This window comes from Pseudophryne corroboree, chromosome 3, assembly GCF_028390025.1.
Source record: "Pseudophryne corroboree isolate aPseCor3 chromosome 3, aPseCor3.hap2, whole genome shotgun sequence".
NCBI classification, from domain to species: domain Eukaryota; kingdom Metazoa; phylum Chordata; class Amphibia; order Anura; family Myobatrachidae; genus Pseudophryne; species Pseudophryne corroboree.
Window position 1 is genome coordinate 602800653 of NC_086446.1, and position 18035 is coordinate 602818687.

Below are 18035 nucleotides of genomic sequence, written 5' to 3' on the forward strand. Positions count from 1 at the left end.
AATAAAACACATTAAAAATATATAAAAAATAATAAATAATTAAAAAAAAACAGGAAAAAATGGTATACAGGACATAATGTATCTATATAGAGTTAAATATTTTACTGTTGTAAAAGGATTATATATAGAAACGAGATCTATTGTCTCTTTATGATCTTATTAGTAGTTGGTCACAAACCTTATTTATATCTAAAGTATATTACCTTTTGATGTGCATCTGATGAATTATGTTGGGCTAATATTGAGGGGATCTATACCCATAAGGGTGCTTATATTAGTAAAATAATACATATCTATATATGACCGATGTTAATATTGATCTAGGTCTTAATCGTATGGTAATCTCAATTTAAATAATATATTATCGATGTTGTCCTTCGTGCCATTAACAGACATAAAAGGTCATATGTATAGATATATATATATATAATTTGAATTTTAAACAAATTTAAGAAGGTCATAATTTTGAAGTAGACAGAAGAGGTTCCACATATTCCTAAATGACTGAGTTTAGTTCAATAGCCTCGTTTAGACCATCTGGATGTAAGGAATTATACTTGAGCATCCAGAAAACTTCCCTACGGCAAAGTCGATTGAATCTGTCGCCCCCTCTGTCTGTTGGAGTGACATGCTCCAAACAGACAATGGAAAGACAGGCAGGGTTACCTTCATGTTTCATTAGATAGTGTCGTGATACACTATGTGTCACCAGTTTACGTATTATGTTGCGGCGATGCTCCATAAAGCGTGTATGTATCGCTCTCGTGGTCCTGCCTACATAATTTAGGCCACAGCCACATGTTAGTACATATATCACGAATCTTGAATCGCAATTCATGAAAGATTTCAACATAAATTTATCAGAGGAACCGGGTATAGAGACATGTATAGTCTGTTCTAAATATGGACAGACAAGACCTACTCCGCCCGTCTCAAAATAAAGTTGCTAATAAGGACACTAAAGAAAGAGATTTGGCGTTTATATGTAAATTTAACAGATGCGCCAACGAAATAAAAACCATTGTGAATCGGAACTATAGAATACTAAAACAGGATAATATTTTGGGTAGTATTCTACCGAACAAACCACAGTTCGTTTATAAGAAGAATAGGGCCCTAAAAACCATATTGGCACCTAGTCATTTCAGATCAATTTTCACGAATGGACGAGGAGAAGGCTCAGATTGGCTAACCACCAAACCCGTAGGCTTTCATAGATGTGGTAAGAACAAATGCACTATGTGTCACCATATGGACCGCAAGACTATACATGTCTCTATACCCGGTTCCTCTGATAAATTTATGTTGAAATCTTTCATGAATTGCGATTCAAGATTCGTGATATATGTACTAACATGTGGCTGTGGCCTAAATTATGTAGGCAGGACCACGAGAGCGATACATACACGCTTTATGGAGCATCGCCGCAACATAATACGTAAACTGGTGACACATAGTGTATCACGACACTATCTAATGAAACATGAAGGTAACCCTGCCTGTCTTTCCATTGTCTGTTTGGAGCATGTCACTCCAACAGACAGAGGGGGCGACAGATTCAATCGACTTTGCCGTAGGGAAGTTTTCTGGATGCTCAAGTATAATTCCTTACATCCAGATGGTCTAAACGAGGCTATTGAACTAAACTCAGTCATTTAGGAATATGTGGAACCTCTTCTGTCTACTTCAAAATTATGACCTTCTTAAATTTGTTTAAAATTCAAATTATATATATATATATCTATACATATGACCTTTTATGTCTGTTAATGGCACGAAGGACAACATCGATAATATATTATTTAAATTGAGATTACCATACGATTAAGACCTAGATCAATATTAACATCGGTCATATATAGATATGTATTATTTTACTAATATAAGCACCCTTATGGGTATAGATCCCCTCAATATTAGCCCAACATAATTCATCAGATGCACATCAAAAGGTAATATACTTTAGATATAAATAAGGTTTGTGACCAACTACTAATAAGATCATAAAGAGACAATAGATCTCGTTTCTATATATAATCCTTTTACAACAGTAAAATATTTAACTCTATATAGATACATTATGTCCTGTATACCATTTTTTCCTGTTTTTTTTTAATTATTTATTATTTTTTATATATTTTTAATGTGTTTTATTTTATTTTATGTATATTTTCAATATTGGTATTATTATTATTATTATTTTCATTATTGCTATTATTATTATTTTCAGTAGGTTGTAGATTTTTTACTTTTAAACAAATGTTATCGATTTGGTGTTGTACCTATTAATTCCTCACCAAGATTGATTGGAACTATACACACAAATAAGCCGATTGCAAACAATATGGGGCTTGGGGACCTGTCAATAGAGCGGGTTTCCATGACAACCGCACGCTAAAGAGGCCGCTAAGAGAGGGGGACATGGGATGAGGGAACTACTGTATAAAAAGACCCTCTGTATTTCCGGGTCCGCAATATGAAGGGGATTCATCTGCTGGTCGCGCTCACGTGACGCGATGACGCGCGTCACGTGGCACGATGACGCGCGTCACGTGACGCGATGACACGCGTCGTGTGACGCGTTGACGCGTGTCGCATGGCACGCTGACGCGCGTCACGTGGGCGCCTCCAGACACTTTACGGATAGATGACAGGATCACCCAGGTCTCCACTGAGAGGAGAATATACCTTGGGGGAAGGGAATCTGTACATACAATCACATGCTCTTAATCATGTGACCTCCAGTGACCAATTGGGATTGCCTCCTTGCCGATCACATGACGAGATGTGTCACGTGATCGACATCTTTGTATTGTCTTTTTTATGTTTTAATGGGTTATTTTTACTCGTTTTTTGATTGTATCGTAATAAATGAATGTATATTCAATATAGAATCTGATCTGATTGCTTTTTATATTATTTTGGATGGTTTGTTTCTATTAAATAATCATGACCTTAACAGGTGATACCAATGGATTTATTAGTAAGGGTATAAATAAAGCACCCCATGCCTATGGTTTTTATGCTCCTGAGGAAGCTGGATCTTACCAGTGAAACGCGTTGAGCTTTCTTTCATTGGACCTGTGTATATTTGCTTTTTCTGGACTCCGTGCTCCACAGCGGCCTGCAAAAGCCGTGTCCTCCTTGGCACAATTTGGACGCATCTCCCACCACTGGATCTTATCTCCACCTGGATTCACCCCTACAGCTATATAAAGGACTTGTTCCAAGGCTGATGCTTACCAACGAGGGGATCTGGTAAATACATATTAAGTACAGTGAATGCGCAGAGGGAGGCTGTCCTAGCCTATAGGAATGGACAATTCTAATATTGGAGACCATAACATTTACTCATTATTGTCCAGATAAGCTAATCCAAGTTTTTACTACCACCTAGTGGCAAGAGGAATTTCCTATTTTTTAATAATTGTTTCATGTGATATGTTATGATTAAATTGTTACTTTTTTATATAGAACAAACCATCCATTTTCATTATTATTGTTATTCTTACTATTTATCATTATTATTGTCTTTATTTAATGTATTAATTTAATACATACAGCCAGCGCAGGTACACATCCTTTCTCTTTTAGTGTTTGAAAAATCACTTAAGCTGGTTGCTTGGTACTTTATCTCCATACACTTTATCTCTCTCCAAGGATTAGTAAATAGACCCCTGCATCCTGTACTGTAATACCACAACCAGCTTTTAGATATTCAATTTTTGGCATTTCAGTCTGTACCTGCACACTCTAAGTAACTGGATATTTTTTATTTTATAATTAACAGTGGAATTATACAGATGTTAAATTGCACAATATTAACAGAATACCTGGATAGCAATCGGGACAATCTTGTTCTCAAGGTTCTTGTACAACAAACAGATGGGTGCAGCAAGGTATTGGATGGTACACGGATCTGTTTTGTTTGCAGACACACCATCAAGAAGTTTGAAATCAACAATGAAGATATTACCTAGCTGCAAAAAAAGGAATAAAAATCAAACACAGTACTGTTGGACAGCTTGACAAAGGTCCAGATAGACCGAAGTGTTGCAGGAAAAAAGGCATTATATAAGCCATTAAAAGTCTTCTGAATATTGGAACTGCTTTAGTGAGTGCCCTATCCAGGGTCATCTTAAAAGCATTGTAGGACCTGGGCAAAGCAATGCACACACCAATTCACGGGTATAAATAAAAAACAAAAACATAACTAACCCGTCCTGCGGTCCCGATCTATCACTACACATGCTTCCATACAGTAAATGGCTGTCAGCACTCTGATTGGTGGATAGCTCCAACCATCAACCAATCAGCATTCACTGTCTGGCTGCAGACTGGGAGGCAGGTAGATAATGCTGCCTGGCCACTCTGACTGTGTGTAATTCAGAACCAGAGCAGCAAGGCACCTGACCTCTCAAGAAGCTCTGGAGGAACCAGACCAGTAGCAAATACCCCACAGCTCAGCCCACTCCTGTCGTGTGACTCTGAGCAGCTGTCCAGTGTGCCCATATGCTAAGAAGGCCCTGTCCTATCTCTCACTCTCTATACCCAATTTGTAATTAGCTACATTATTGTCACACCTCATAGTATATAAATGTAATATTATTCTACACCTACCTCCAATTCCTTCTCAAGTGTAAGATTCCGCTCAAGGCTGCATTCCACCATGTTGTGTGTTACTGGGAAGTTTTCTGGTATTTTTTGGCATTTTCTGATCAAAACTGGGTTGCAGCCATTAAGAAACTGGTATCCAAACATGAAGTCTTCTTGCCAATGCTGCATTACATATTCTACATAAGACACGGGATGCACATGTTTACATTGAACTTGAACACATTTGATGATTGTTACTATGCTTTCTTTTCTATGTATAGATGTAGCCACACTCATCCAGGCTGCAGCATGGCTGCATGGGCACACGCCTAGGCGCGTGTGTGCCTTAGTACACCGTGCTGCATCTTACTACACCGCCCATGTATTCCTATAGGCACGCACACGTCCTAGTTGGGGACACACTTTCCCCGCGTGGCTTGCTGCTTGTACGGCAAGCTGCAGGCTAAATGAGCGTGGCTACATCTGTAAATGTAATTTACCACTCATGGTGTTTGAGCACTGCGCAGCATTTTGGGGCCCATTTATCAGAGTACGATAAATGATTCTCCAGCCAATCAGTTCCTAACTGTTTTGTGTTTGAAAAATGACAGTTGGGAGCTGATTGGCTTGAGCACCATTCATAATACACAATGAGTTTTAAATGGCTAAAACTCTTTGATAAATGGGCCTCTTTATCTCTCCATTCTATCTGTCTCCAAGGCTTGATACATCATCCCCATAATGTGATTGGTGCAGCAGTAACAATCCTAAATAGGTAAAAATTATATTACTTGAAACAAAGAGATGTTTTAGAACAATTTCCTGCGCACTCTAGGAGCTGCAACTTGTGGTCATGCACACACCAATTACTTAACAACATGCAAAAATAGTATTTTGGGAACAATCACCAGTAGCGCTCACTAAGTAGGATAAGTAATTTCCCCATGGGTGGTAAGAACCACTGACCATCTCCAGGTAGACTTTCTCATACACATGGAATAAGCTTCATACCAATGATTCTTCGTCAATCTGCTAGTCTTAGAAGAGTGTCCCATGTGGCAATATCCTCAAGTTGGGTACTCCCATTTTTTGTGTACCATGGGGTGGTCCCATAGAAGATATTCACACCTAGGAATCTATCTGTAGTGTTGAGTAAAAGATACCTTTATGGGAGGAATCCGCTGTACGTTGTAAATACGGTACGCAATCCAATTGACACAGTTAAAATAACGGGTGACGGAAGTACCAGATAGAATCCACTACCTTTTGACTGAGGGATAAAGAAACCCCAATGAGACAATATTACACTATGAGTATATATTAGTGATGAGCGGGTTCGGTTCCTCGGAATCCGAACCCGCCCGAACTTCAGGTTTTTTTACACGGGGCCGAGCGACTCGGATCTTCCCGCCTTGCTCGGTTAACCCGAGCGCGCCCGAACGTCATCATCCCACTGTCGGATTCTCGCGAGGCTCGGATTCTATCGCGAGACTCGGATTCTATATAAGGAGCCGCGCGTCGCCGCCATTTTCACACGTGCATTGAGATTGATAGGGAGAGGACGTGGCTGGCGTCCTCTCCGTTTAGACTAGAGTACTAGAGAGAGACACAAATTTTGGGGAGCATATTATTAGGAGGAGTACTACTTGCTGCTGATAGTGTGACCAGTGACCACCAGTTTAATTAATCCGTTCTCTGCCTGAAAAAAAACGATACACAGTGTGACACAGTCACATACCATATCTGTGCTCAGTCCAGTGTGCTGCATCATATGTAATACTGTATATCATTATCTGACTGTGCTGAGTGCTCACTGCTCACACAGCTTAATTGTGGGGGAGACTGGGGAGCAGTTATAGCAGGAGTACATATTTTAAGTACAGTGCACACTTTTGCTGCCAGAGTGCCACTGCCAGTGTGACTGACCAGTGACCACTGACCACCAGTATTGTGATTGTCTGCTGACCACCAGTATATTGTGATTGTCTGCCTGAAAAAGTTAAACACTCGTGTGGTGTTTTTATAAATGCATTCTGCAGACAGTGTCCAGCAGGTCCGTCATTACATAATATATACCTGTCCGGCTGCAGTACTAGTGTGATATATATATATATTTAAATTTTATCTCATTATCATCCAGTCTATATTAGCAGCAGACACAGTACGGTAGTCCACGGCTGTAGCTACCTCTGTGTCGGCAGTCGCTCGTCCATCCATAATTGTATACCACCTACCCGTGGTTTTTTTTTCTTTTCTATCTTCTTGATACTAGTAGCTTACTTTAGGAGTCTGCAGTGCTGACAGACAGTGTCCAGCAGGTCCGTCATTACATAATATATACCTGTCCGGCTGCAGTACTAGTGTGATATATATATATATATATATTTTAATTTTATCTCATTATCATCCAGTCTATATTAGCAGCAGACACAGTACGGTAGTCCACGGCTGTAGCTGCCTCTGTGTCGGCAGTCGCTCGTCCATCCATAATTGTATACCACCTACCCGTGGTTTTTTTTTTCTATCTTCTTGATACTAGTAGCTTACTTTAGGAGTCTGCAGTGCTGAGTCTGACAGACAGTGTCCAGCAGGTCCGTCATTACATAATATATACCTGTCCGGCTGCAGTACTAGTGTGATATATATATATATATTTTAATTTTATCGCATTATCATCCAGTCTATTAGCAGCAGACACAGTACGGTAGTCCACGGCTGTAGCTACCTCTGTGTCGGCAGTCGCTCGTCCATCCATAATTGTATACCACCTACCCGTGTTTTTTTTTTTTCTATCTTCTTGATACTAGTAGCTTACTTTAGGAGTCTGCAGTGCTGAGTCTGACAGACAGTGTCCAGCAGGTCCGTCATTACATAATATATACCTGTCCGGCTGCAGTACTAGTGTGATATATATATATATATTTTAATTTTATCTCATTATCATCCAGTCTATATTAGCAGCAGACACAGCACGGTAGTCCACGGCTGTAGCTACCTCTGTGTCGGCAGTCGCTCGTCATCCATAAGTATACTAGTATCCATCCATCTCCATTGTTTACCTGAGGTGCCTTTTAGTTGTGCCTATTAAAATATGGAGAACAAAAATGTTGAGGTTCCAAAAATAGGGAAAGATCAAGATCGACTTCCACCTCGTGCTGAAGCTGCTGCCACTAGTCATGGCCGAGACGATGAAATGCCATCAACGTCGTCTGCCAAGGCCGATGCCCAATGTCATAGTACAGAGCATGTAAAATCCAAAACACCAAATATCAGTAAAAAAAGGACTCAAAAATCTAAAATAAAATTGTCGGAGGAGAAGCGTAAACTTGCCAATATGCCATTTACCACACGGAGTGGCAAGGAACGGCTGAGGCCCTGGCCTATGTTCATGGCTAGTGGTTCAGCTTCACATGAGGATGGAAGCACTCAGCCTCTCGCTAGAAAAATGAAAAGACTCAAGCTGGCAAAAGCACAGCAAAGAACTGTGCGTTCTTCGAAATCCCAAATCCACAAGGAGAGTCCAATTGTGTCGGTTGCGATGCCTGACCTTCCCAACACTGGACGTGAAGAGCATGCGCCTTCCACCATTTGCACGCCCCCTGCAAGTGCTGGAAGGAGCACCCGCAGTCCAGTTCCTGATAGTCAGATTGAAGATGTCAGTGTTGAAGTACACCAGGATGAGGAGGATATGGGTGTTGCTGGCGCTGGGGAGGAAATTGACAAGGAGGATTCTGATGGTGAGGTGGTTTGTTTAAGTCAGGCACCCGGGGAGACACCTGTTGTCCGTGGGAGGAATATGGCCATTGACATGCTTGGTGAAAATACCAAAAAAATCAGCTCTTCGGTGTGGAAGTATTTCAACAGAAATGCGGACAACATTTGTCAAGCCGTGTGTTGCCTTTGTCAAGCTGTAATAAGTAGGGGTAAGGACGTTAACCACCTCGGAACATCCTCCCTTATACGTCACCTGCAGCGCATTCATAATAAGTCAGTGACAAGTTCAAAAACTTTGGGCGACAGCGGAAGCAGTCCACTGACCAGTAAATCCCTTCCTCTTGTAACCAAGCTCAAGCAAACCACCCCACCAACTCCCTCAGTGTTAATTTCCTCCTTCCCCAGGAATGCCAATAGTCCTGCAGGCCATGTCACTGGCAATTCCGACGAGTCCTCTCCTGCCTGGGATTCCTCCGATGCATCCTTGAGTGTAACGCCTACTACTGCTGGCGCTGCTGTTGTTGCTGCTGGGAGTCGATGGTCATCCCAGAGGGGAAGTCGTAAGACCACTTTTACTACTTCCACCAAGCAATTGACTGTCCAACAGTCCTTTGCGAGGAAGATGAAATATCACAGCAGTCATCCTGCTGCAAAGCGGATAACTGAGGCCTTGGCATCCTGGGTGGTGAGAAACGTGGTTCCGGTATCCATCATTACTGCAGAGCCAACTAGAGACTTGTTGGAGGTACTGTGTCCCCGGTACCAAATACCATCTAGGTTCCATTTCTCTAGGCAGGCGATACCGAAAATGTACACAGACCTCAGAAAAAGAGTCACCGGTGTCCTAAAAAATGCAGCTGTACCCAATGTCCACTTAACCACGGACATGTGGAGCAGGGCAGGGTCAGGACTATATGACTGTGACAGCCCACTGGGTAGATGTATGGACTCCCGCCGCAAGAACAGCAGCGGCGGCACCAGTAGCAGCATCTCGCAAACGCCAACTCTTTCCTAGGCAGGCTACGCTTTGTATCACCGGTTTCCAGAATACGCACACAGCTGAAAACCTCTTACGGCAACTGAGGAAGATCATCGCGGAATGGCTTACCCCAATTGGACTCTCCTGTGGATTTGTGGCATCGGACAACGCCAGCAATATTGTGTGTGCATTAAATATGGGCAAATTCCAGCACGTCCCATGTTTTGCACATACCTTGAATTTGGTGGTGCAGAATTATTTAAAAAAACGAGAGGGGCGTGCAAGAGATGCTGTCGGTGGCCAGAAGAATTGCGGGACACTTTCGGCGTACAGGCACCACTTACAGAAGACTGGAGCACCACCAAAAACGCCTGAACCTGCCCTGCCATCATCTGAAGCAAAAAGTGGTAACGAGGTGGAATTCAACCCTCTATATGCTTCAGAGGTTGGAGGAGCAGCAAAAGGCCATTCAAGCCTATACAACTGAGCACGATATAGGAGGTGGAATGCACCTGTCTCAAGCGCAGTGGAGAATGATTTCAACGTTGTGCAAGGTTCTGCTGCCCTTTGAACTTGCCACACGTGAAGTCAGTTCAGACACTGCCAGCCTGAGTCAGGTCATTCCCCTCATCAGGCTTTTGCAGAAGAAGCTGGAGACATTGAAGGAGGAGCTAACACAGAGCGATTCCGCTAGGCATGTGGGACTTGTGGATGGAGCCCTTAATTCGCTTAACAAGGATTCACGGGTGGTCAATCTGTTGAAATCAGAGCACTACATTTTGGCCACCGTGCTCGATCCTAGATTTAAAACCTACCTTGGATCTCTCTTTCCGGCAGACACAAGTCTGCAGGGGTTCAAAGAACTGCTGGTGAGAAAATTGTCAAGTCAAGCGGAACGCGACCTGTCAACATCTCCTCCTTCACATTCTCCCGCAACTGGGGGTGCGAGGAAAAGGCTCAGAATTCCGAGCCCACCCGCTGGCGGTGATGCAGGGCAGTCTGGAGCGACTGCTGATGCTGACATCTGGTCCGGACTGAAGGACCTCACAACGATTACGGACATGTCGTCTACTGTCACTGCATATGATTCTCTCCCCATTGAAAGAATGGTGGAGGATTATATGAGTGACCGCATCCAAGTAGGCACGTCAGACAGTCCGTACTTATACTGGCAGGAAAAAGAGGCAATTTGGAGGCCCTTGCACAAACTGGCTTTATTCTACCTAAGTTGCCCTCCCACAAGTGTGTACTCCGAAAGAGTGTTTAGTGCCGCCGCTCACCTTGTCAGCAATCGGCGTACGAGGTTACTTCCAGAAAATGTGGAGAAGATGATGTTCATTAAAATGAATTATAATCAATTCCTCCGTGGAGACATTGACCAGCAGCAATTGCCTCCACAAAGTACACAGGGAGCTGAGATGGTGGATTCCAGTGGGGACGAATTGATAATCTGTGAGGAGCGGGATGTACACGGTGATATATCGGAGGATGATGATGAGGTGGACATCTTGCCTCTGTAGAGCCAGTTTGTGCAAGGAGAGATTAATTGCTTCTTTTTTGGTGGGGGTCCAAACCAACCCGTCATTTCAGTCACAGTCGTGTGGCAGACCCTGTCACTGAAATGATGGGTTGGTTAAAGTGTGCATGTCCTGTTTATACAACATAAGGGTGGGTGGGAGGGCCCAAGGACAATTCCATCTTGCACCTCTTTTTTCTTTCATTTTTCTTTGCGTCATGTGCTGTTTGGGGAGTGTTTTTTGGAAGGGCCATCCTGCGTGACACTGCAGTGCCACTCCTAGATGGGCCAGGTGTTTGTGTCGGCCACTAGGGTCGCTTAGCTTACTCACACAGCTACCTCATTGCGCCTCTTTTTTTCTTTGCGTCATGTGCTGTTTGGGGAGTGTTTTTTGGAAGGGCCATCCTGCGTGACACTGCAGTGCCACTCCTAGATGGGCCAGGTGTTTGTGTCGGCCACTAGGGTCGCTTAGCTTAGTCATCCAGCGACCTCGGTGCAAATTTTAGGACTAAAAATAATATTGTGAGGTGTGAGGTGTTCAGAATAGACTGAAAATGAGTGGAAATTATGGTTTTTGAGGTTAATAATACTTTGGGATCAAAATGACCCCCAAATTCTATGATTTAAGCTGTTTTTTAGGGTTTTTTGAAAAAAAACACCCGAATCCAAAACACACCGGAATCCGACAAAAAAAATTCGGTGAGGTTTTGCCAAAACGCGGTCGAACCCAAAACACGGCCGCGGTACCGAACCCAAAACCAAAACACAAAACCCGAAAAAATTTCAAGTGCACATCTCTAGTATATATGTCTTTTTTGTTTATTCTTCTTGTACATACCTTGAGGATATTGCCACGTGGGTCACACTTCTAAGACTAGCAGATTGATGACGAATCATTGGTACAAAGCTTATTCCACGTGTATGAGAAAGTCTACCTGGAGACAGACAGTGGTTCTTACTTCTTACCACCCATGATGACATTATTTTTCCTACATAGTGAGTGTTACTGGTGAAATATTTTTTTTCCATAGTGTGAAATGTTTTTTGTATAACACCCTCAACCCAAATTGTTTTGTCCAAAAACACATTCTCTATTTTGGTAGACAAAAATTATACTCACAAAAAATGATGGCAACATAATTCAATTTTATTTTGTATACATGTGGTTTTGTTACTAACACTAACAATAGAAGTGTGATATGCTGGAAACAATTATAAAGGGTTGGGTACAATATCCCGGTGCTTACCATCCCGACGGCATAATCGGCACCGGAACAGCCGAATCACAATTAATTTTGGTAAGTATTCTAACCCCAACCCACCCCTCCCGTAGCTTGGTCCTAACCATACCCTTCAGCAACCTAACCCTAACCGTCCCCTTCCGCAGTCTAACTCTAATCCTCCCCTAATGCATATCCTTAACAATAAACCTAACCCTAATACTCACGGTCGGGATTCATTTGCAAATTGAGCATCAGAATTCCATAGGCGGGATTGAATTTGCGACCATCAGGATTGTGAGTGCTAGAATCCTGACTACTTCCCATTCTATATACTGTATGTCATAAGTGTTGGTGAAACTGTATTTAAAACTTATAAAAACCTTTCCACTGGCATGGAACACACCTGATATTGTATTACTAATTCTGACAAAGATCCTTTCAAAATCAGCAAAGTCACTCCACGAGGACTGGAACATATGCATAAAACTGTTGACAAAGAGGTTTTCCATCCTATAAGATATGAGAATAGACATAAAACCAGTGTTATGTTTGGCGCACACCTGAAAGGCATTTTATTTTATTATACGAGTGAGAAGTTCATTTTTTTTCCTATTCAGTATTTGGATGCTACAGACATATAATAAATACAATTGTTCTACATGCTCATACAGGTCAGAGTAGATGTGTTCATTGGCAGTGTATGTAACATCCGTTTAGTTTGCATTTAGTTACAGGATGTTAAGCAATTCACTAAGGACAGCGGTTGGGAGAAACATAAGAATTAGCACATTTTGCATGAGTGGAATCTTCTGAGTACTGAATCTTGTGTAAGATCTGAATACAGGTTGAGTATCCCTTATCCAAAATGCTTGGGACTAGAGGGATTTTGGATATCGGATTTTTCCGTATTTTGGAATAATTGCATACCATAATGAGATATCATGGCGATGGGACCTAAATCTAAGCACAGAATGCATTTATGTTACATATACACCTTATACACACAGCCTGAAGGCAATTTTAGCCAATATTTTTTATAATTTTGTGCATTAAACAAAGTGTGTCTACATTCACACAATTCATTTATGTTTCATATACAACTTATACACACAGCCTGAAGGTCATTTAATATAATATTTTTAATAACTTTGTGTATTAAACAAAGTTTGTGTACATTGAGCCGTCAAAAAACAAAGGTTTCACTATCTCACTCTCACTCAAAAAAGTCCGTATTTCGGAATATTTGGATATAGGATACTCAACCTGTACTAGATATTCTGAAACCTAGGACCTGTTTAGCAAATGTCCTCCCGTCACCCTGAAAACCATGTGGAAACACTCGTTTCCGTATGACTTGTGTATGTCTACCGTTCCAAAAGGCTGAATCAATGCCAATGGCAGCATGATTTTACACCCTGTGCTGGCCACTGGATCCAGGAAGAGTAGTGGTGCCTTAAGTGCCCCCACGATGCTCGGGTGACTCTGCGGCGGCTATATACAGTTGGCTGCAGCGTGCCATTCCTGGCATATTTCAAGACAAATGCAGGTGCCACTGTGTTTCAACTGCTTTGGCCCTGTGCCCTAGGCAATAGCACTGCTCCTACTCCCCTAGTTACAGTCCTGGGCTGAATGTAGGAGATATCACTAATATTGCAGTCTGCAATGTTTTAAAGGGCTGCCTTTAAGTTCCCTGAGAACGGGATCCCGGTGGTTGATATACCGAAGCCGGGATCCCAAAGGACACCACAAGCCCGGTGTCTAGATACCGACTCTGCTGGGAATACCGGTGTCAAAATACCCACAGACGGAATCCCGAGCATCCTTCCAGCAGGACACCCTGGCATCCTGTGGTGTGGGGGAGGTTAGGTTTAGGCATGAAAAGGGGGTTAGGATTAGGGTGCAGGGTTGGGAAGGTTAGGGTTAGGTACCGGGGAGGGTTATGTTTAGGCACTTAGAAATGGTGGGGGTTATGCTTAGGTACCAAGCGGGGAGGGTTAGGGTTAGTCACCGCCGGGGAGGGCTAGGTTTAGGCAGCGACAAAGGAGGGTTAGGGGAGGGGACAGGGGAGGGTTAGGGTACTTTACAGGGGGCTGACAGGATTTTAATGGATGGGATGCCGCTGTCGGAATTCTGACAGCCGGCATCCCATCCATCAGGAAATCATACTGAACCTGTTTTAAAATATGGCTGTGGTCTTCTCTAATTTATCAAGCTTGTAAAGCAATGTAGCAATTGCTCACTGGCAGTAACATAGTAACATAGTATCTAAAGTTGAAAAAAGACAATTTGTCCATCAAGTTCAACCTATTTGTGGTCTCCTATGCAGATTTATTTTAGGACTAATTGATGCTGATGTCAGCCGTTGTGTTTTAATAACTATAATGCGTGACTACGCACCATAACCCTGGATATCCTTATCCATTAGGAATTTATCTAACCCATTCTTAAAGGTGTTGACTGAGTCCGTCGTTACTACTCTCTCAGGCAGGGAATTCCAAACACGTATTGTCCTTACTGTGAAAAAAACTTTTTGGCGCATTGTGCGGAATCTGTGTAATGCTGCTGGTGAGGGCTAGGAAACCACTGCTTAGCACGATTTTTTTACTGTGGCTCCATGAGTACCTCCATATTGAGAGATAAAATTGTGGTGTGCAGCATTATGGAATGTTATTTGTCTGGGCTGTAATGGGACTATTAATAAATAAACCCTTAGTTGTGTTTATATAGGCCCTCATTCCGAGTTGTTCGCTCGGAGTTTTTCATCGCATCGCAGTGAGAATTCTCTTAGTGCGCATGCGCAATGTTCGCACTGCGACTGCGCCAAGTAACTTTACTATGAAGAAAGTAAGTTTACTCACGGCATTTTCATCGCTCCGACGTTCGCATTGTGATTGACAGGAAATGGGTGTTACTGGGCGGATGCACGGCGTTTTAGGGGCGTGTGGCAGGAAACGCTACCGTTTCCGGAAAAAACGCAGGAGTGCCCGGAGAAACGGTGGGAGTGCCTGGGCGAACGCTGGGTGTGTTTATGACGTCAGCCAGGAACGAAAAGCACTGAACTGATCGCACAGGCAGAGTAAGTCTGAAGCTACTCAGAAACTGCTATCTCGTTTGTAATCGCAATATTGCGCCTACGTCGGTCGCAATTTTAAGAAGCTAAGATTCACTCCCAGTAGGCGGCGGCTTAGCGTGTGTAACTCTGCTACATTCGCCTTGCGAGCGATCAACTCGGAATGAGGGCCATAATCCATACAATAGCTAAACTACTTTTCTATAAATGTAATTTCCCCCATTTATGTCATGTAGAGATCTGCTTGCTAGGATATTGTATTCCACAGACACTATATAACAAAGTGTTTGTAAATAGTTTATAAATAGCTGGAATTCATATTATGATTGGAAATTGACTAGGGTGGTGTTTTCAGGGTGATATATTGGTTTACATCACTGTCACAGTGTAGGAGATTTTTGTGGTAGATGGCAGTGATACTACACTATGGGGGTCATTCCGAGATGTTCGCTCGTTGCCGATTTTCGCAACGGAGCGATTAAGGCAAAAATGCGCATGCACATGGTACGCAGTGCGCATGCGCTGAGTAATTTGGCACAAAACTTAGTAGAATTACTCACGTCTGAACGAAGAATTTTCATCGTTGAAGTGATCGGAGTGTGATTGACAGGAAGTGGGTGTTTCTGGGCGGCAACTGACCGGTTTCTGGGAGTGGCGTGCCAGGATAAAACACAGGAGTGTCTGGAGAAACGGGGGAGTGGCTGGCCGTGCGCAGGGCGTGTATATGACATCAAACCAGGAACGAAACGGGCTGAGCTGATTGCAGTGTAGGAGTAAGTCTCGAGCTACTCAGAAAGTGCTAAGAATAATTTTTTCGCAATTCTGCTAATCTTTCATTCGCAATTCTGCTAAGCGAAGATACACTCCCAGAGGGCGGCGGCCTAGCGTGTGCAATGCTGCTAAAAGCAGCTAACGAGCGAACAACTCGGAATGAGGGCCTCTGTGATTAATTTGTGAAACTTGTGGTGAGGGAGTGATAATGAGACAAAGGGTTATACCTGTACCAGGGAAGATGTGTAATGTCCTTGTACAGTATTGTCATTTGTATCATAATCATCTCAATGTACAGCACTGAGCAATATGTCAGGTACAGGGCCGGATTAAGCCTTGGGGGAGTTGGGGCACTTAAGACATGGAGGCCCTGGGGAAGGAGAGTGTATATCAGTGTGTACATACATTGCATCATGACCCATTCCAGGAGGGACAAAATGCTCTCTACATGGACTTCCCTCTTAATATATGATGGGTGTCACTGTTTACCCCGCGGTCACCCCCTAAGGTTAGAGGAGAGGAAGTTTCATACCCAGCGAATAAAGGGTTTCTTTACAGTAGGGGCATATGGATATGGAATACTGCCAGAGAAGGTTGTGATGTCAGACCTAATTGATATGTTTAAGAAAGGTTTAGACAAATGTTTAGCGGAAAAAGGTATCCAGGGTTATAATCATTAAATATAATGTACAGCAGTGGGCCCAGAGTAAAATAGGACTGCCATTTTGGGTCACTGGGGATTCTGGTTTGAAACAGATTGGTAGTTACTTACAAATATAAACTGAACACCATAGGAGATCCAATATAGGTTGAACTTGATGGACTGATGTATTTTTTCAACCTCATCAACTATGTTACTATGTATGTTACTTGTGTTGAACTATTTAATTGATAAGAAAGGTACAGTATTTCAACAGGGGTTATAGCAATCATAAATTGGGAGGGAAGTCCAGCAGGTAAAGAGCATTTCGTCTCTCCTGGAATGGGTCATGTTGGGAGGTATGGATTGTTTATTTTAAATTTAAACCAATGGTATATATTAAATTTAAATTAATTGTTTAATAATGCCTGGGTACTGTTTATAGCTCTACCTAATTGAGAGACAACTACTTTATCAAGTTTTCTTGTAGTGGAACAAAGACAACTTAAACAACCTTTAAAATAAAAATAGAAAAATAAAATCAATAACTTATCTTGCAAAAATGCAATAGCAGCAGCCTCTGTACTACTTACACCATGGACAGGACTCAGGAGGACTCTCTGTGTGTCTCTCTCACTAGACCCAAATACTCTCATTAGATTACAGATTACACAGGACCCAGACACCCAGGTGGGGAGGAGAAGCAGGAATCCCTTGGTCACTTACAGCTCTCTCCCCCTCCTATCAATCCTCTGGTTGGGAAGCTGCATTGGTAACTCATGACACCTGAAACTTATGTCTCTCCTGCACTGTATACATTTATTTTCCCATTCTGGCTGCCTGGTTCTGCTGCTGCACAAGAGGGAGAGCAACTGGTCAGTGTGCTCTGGCCGAGGGGGGGGGGGGGCAGGTTACAATATGCCCTGTGCCCCCACCTTAATCTGGCTATGGTTAGATAAAATAATGCTAAAATAGTGGCATTTCTATCTTCTACAAATGTAATAATCTACATTAATAAAAGAAAAATACTTGTGGCTTTTCTAAAATTTGGTTGAGCATAAATACTATGCTGTAACAGCAGCACAGAATGTCACTTATGGAACTGCAGAACTGTGGGCATGCAATGTTATGTCTTTATTGATTTTTGTTATAAATAGAAATCCTACAATAGGTTTCATTGTGTGGAAGGAAGCACTTTTCACTATGTTATCAGCATGCAAAATAAGAGGAAGTTCAGTTGCTTTTATTATTCAAACTCTGATCATGAGAGACTTTTTTGCATTGATTACACAATAAAAGTGCATCTGCCACCTAATAAAAGGTACAAGATTTTTAGGTTACAAAAGTCCATGGTTTGCAACTAAAGACCCATATAGACGGCCCGATGCGGGAGAGATGTGTGCTGAGCGAACCGCTCAGCACACATCTCTCCCGGCACTCAGCACAGCGCGATCTGTGCTGAGCGTGCGGGGGGAGATGGGGGGGGGGACCGCTCATTTCACCCAGCAGGTGAAATGAGCGACCCG

At 42.6% G+C, this 18035-nt stretch overlaps 1 protein-coding gene across 1 annotated transcript in view; it reads right to left on the reverse strand.

Moving 5' to 3' along the window:
• Positions 1–18035, reverse strand: part of ALOX5 (arachidonate 5-lipoxygenase) — a 228051-nt gene that overhangs the window by 88762 nt on the left and 121254 nt on the right. The window contains exons 5-7 of the mRNA XM_063961506.1: positions 12432–12538; positions 4621–4793; positions 3834–3980 (exon numbers count right to left, since the gene is read on the reverse strand). Of these exons, the coding sequence (XP_063817576.1) occupies positions 3834–3980; positions 4621–4793; positions 12432–12538 (427 nt within the window). The remainder of the gene's footprint in view (positions 1–3833; positions 3981–4620; positions 4794–12431; positions 12539–18035) is intronic.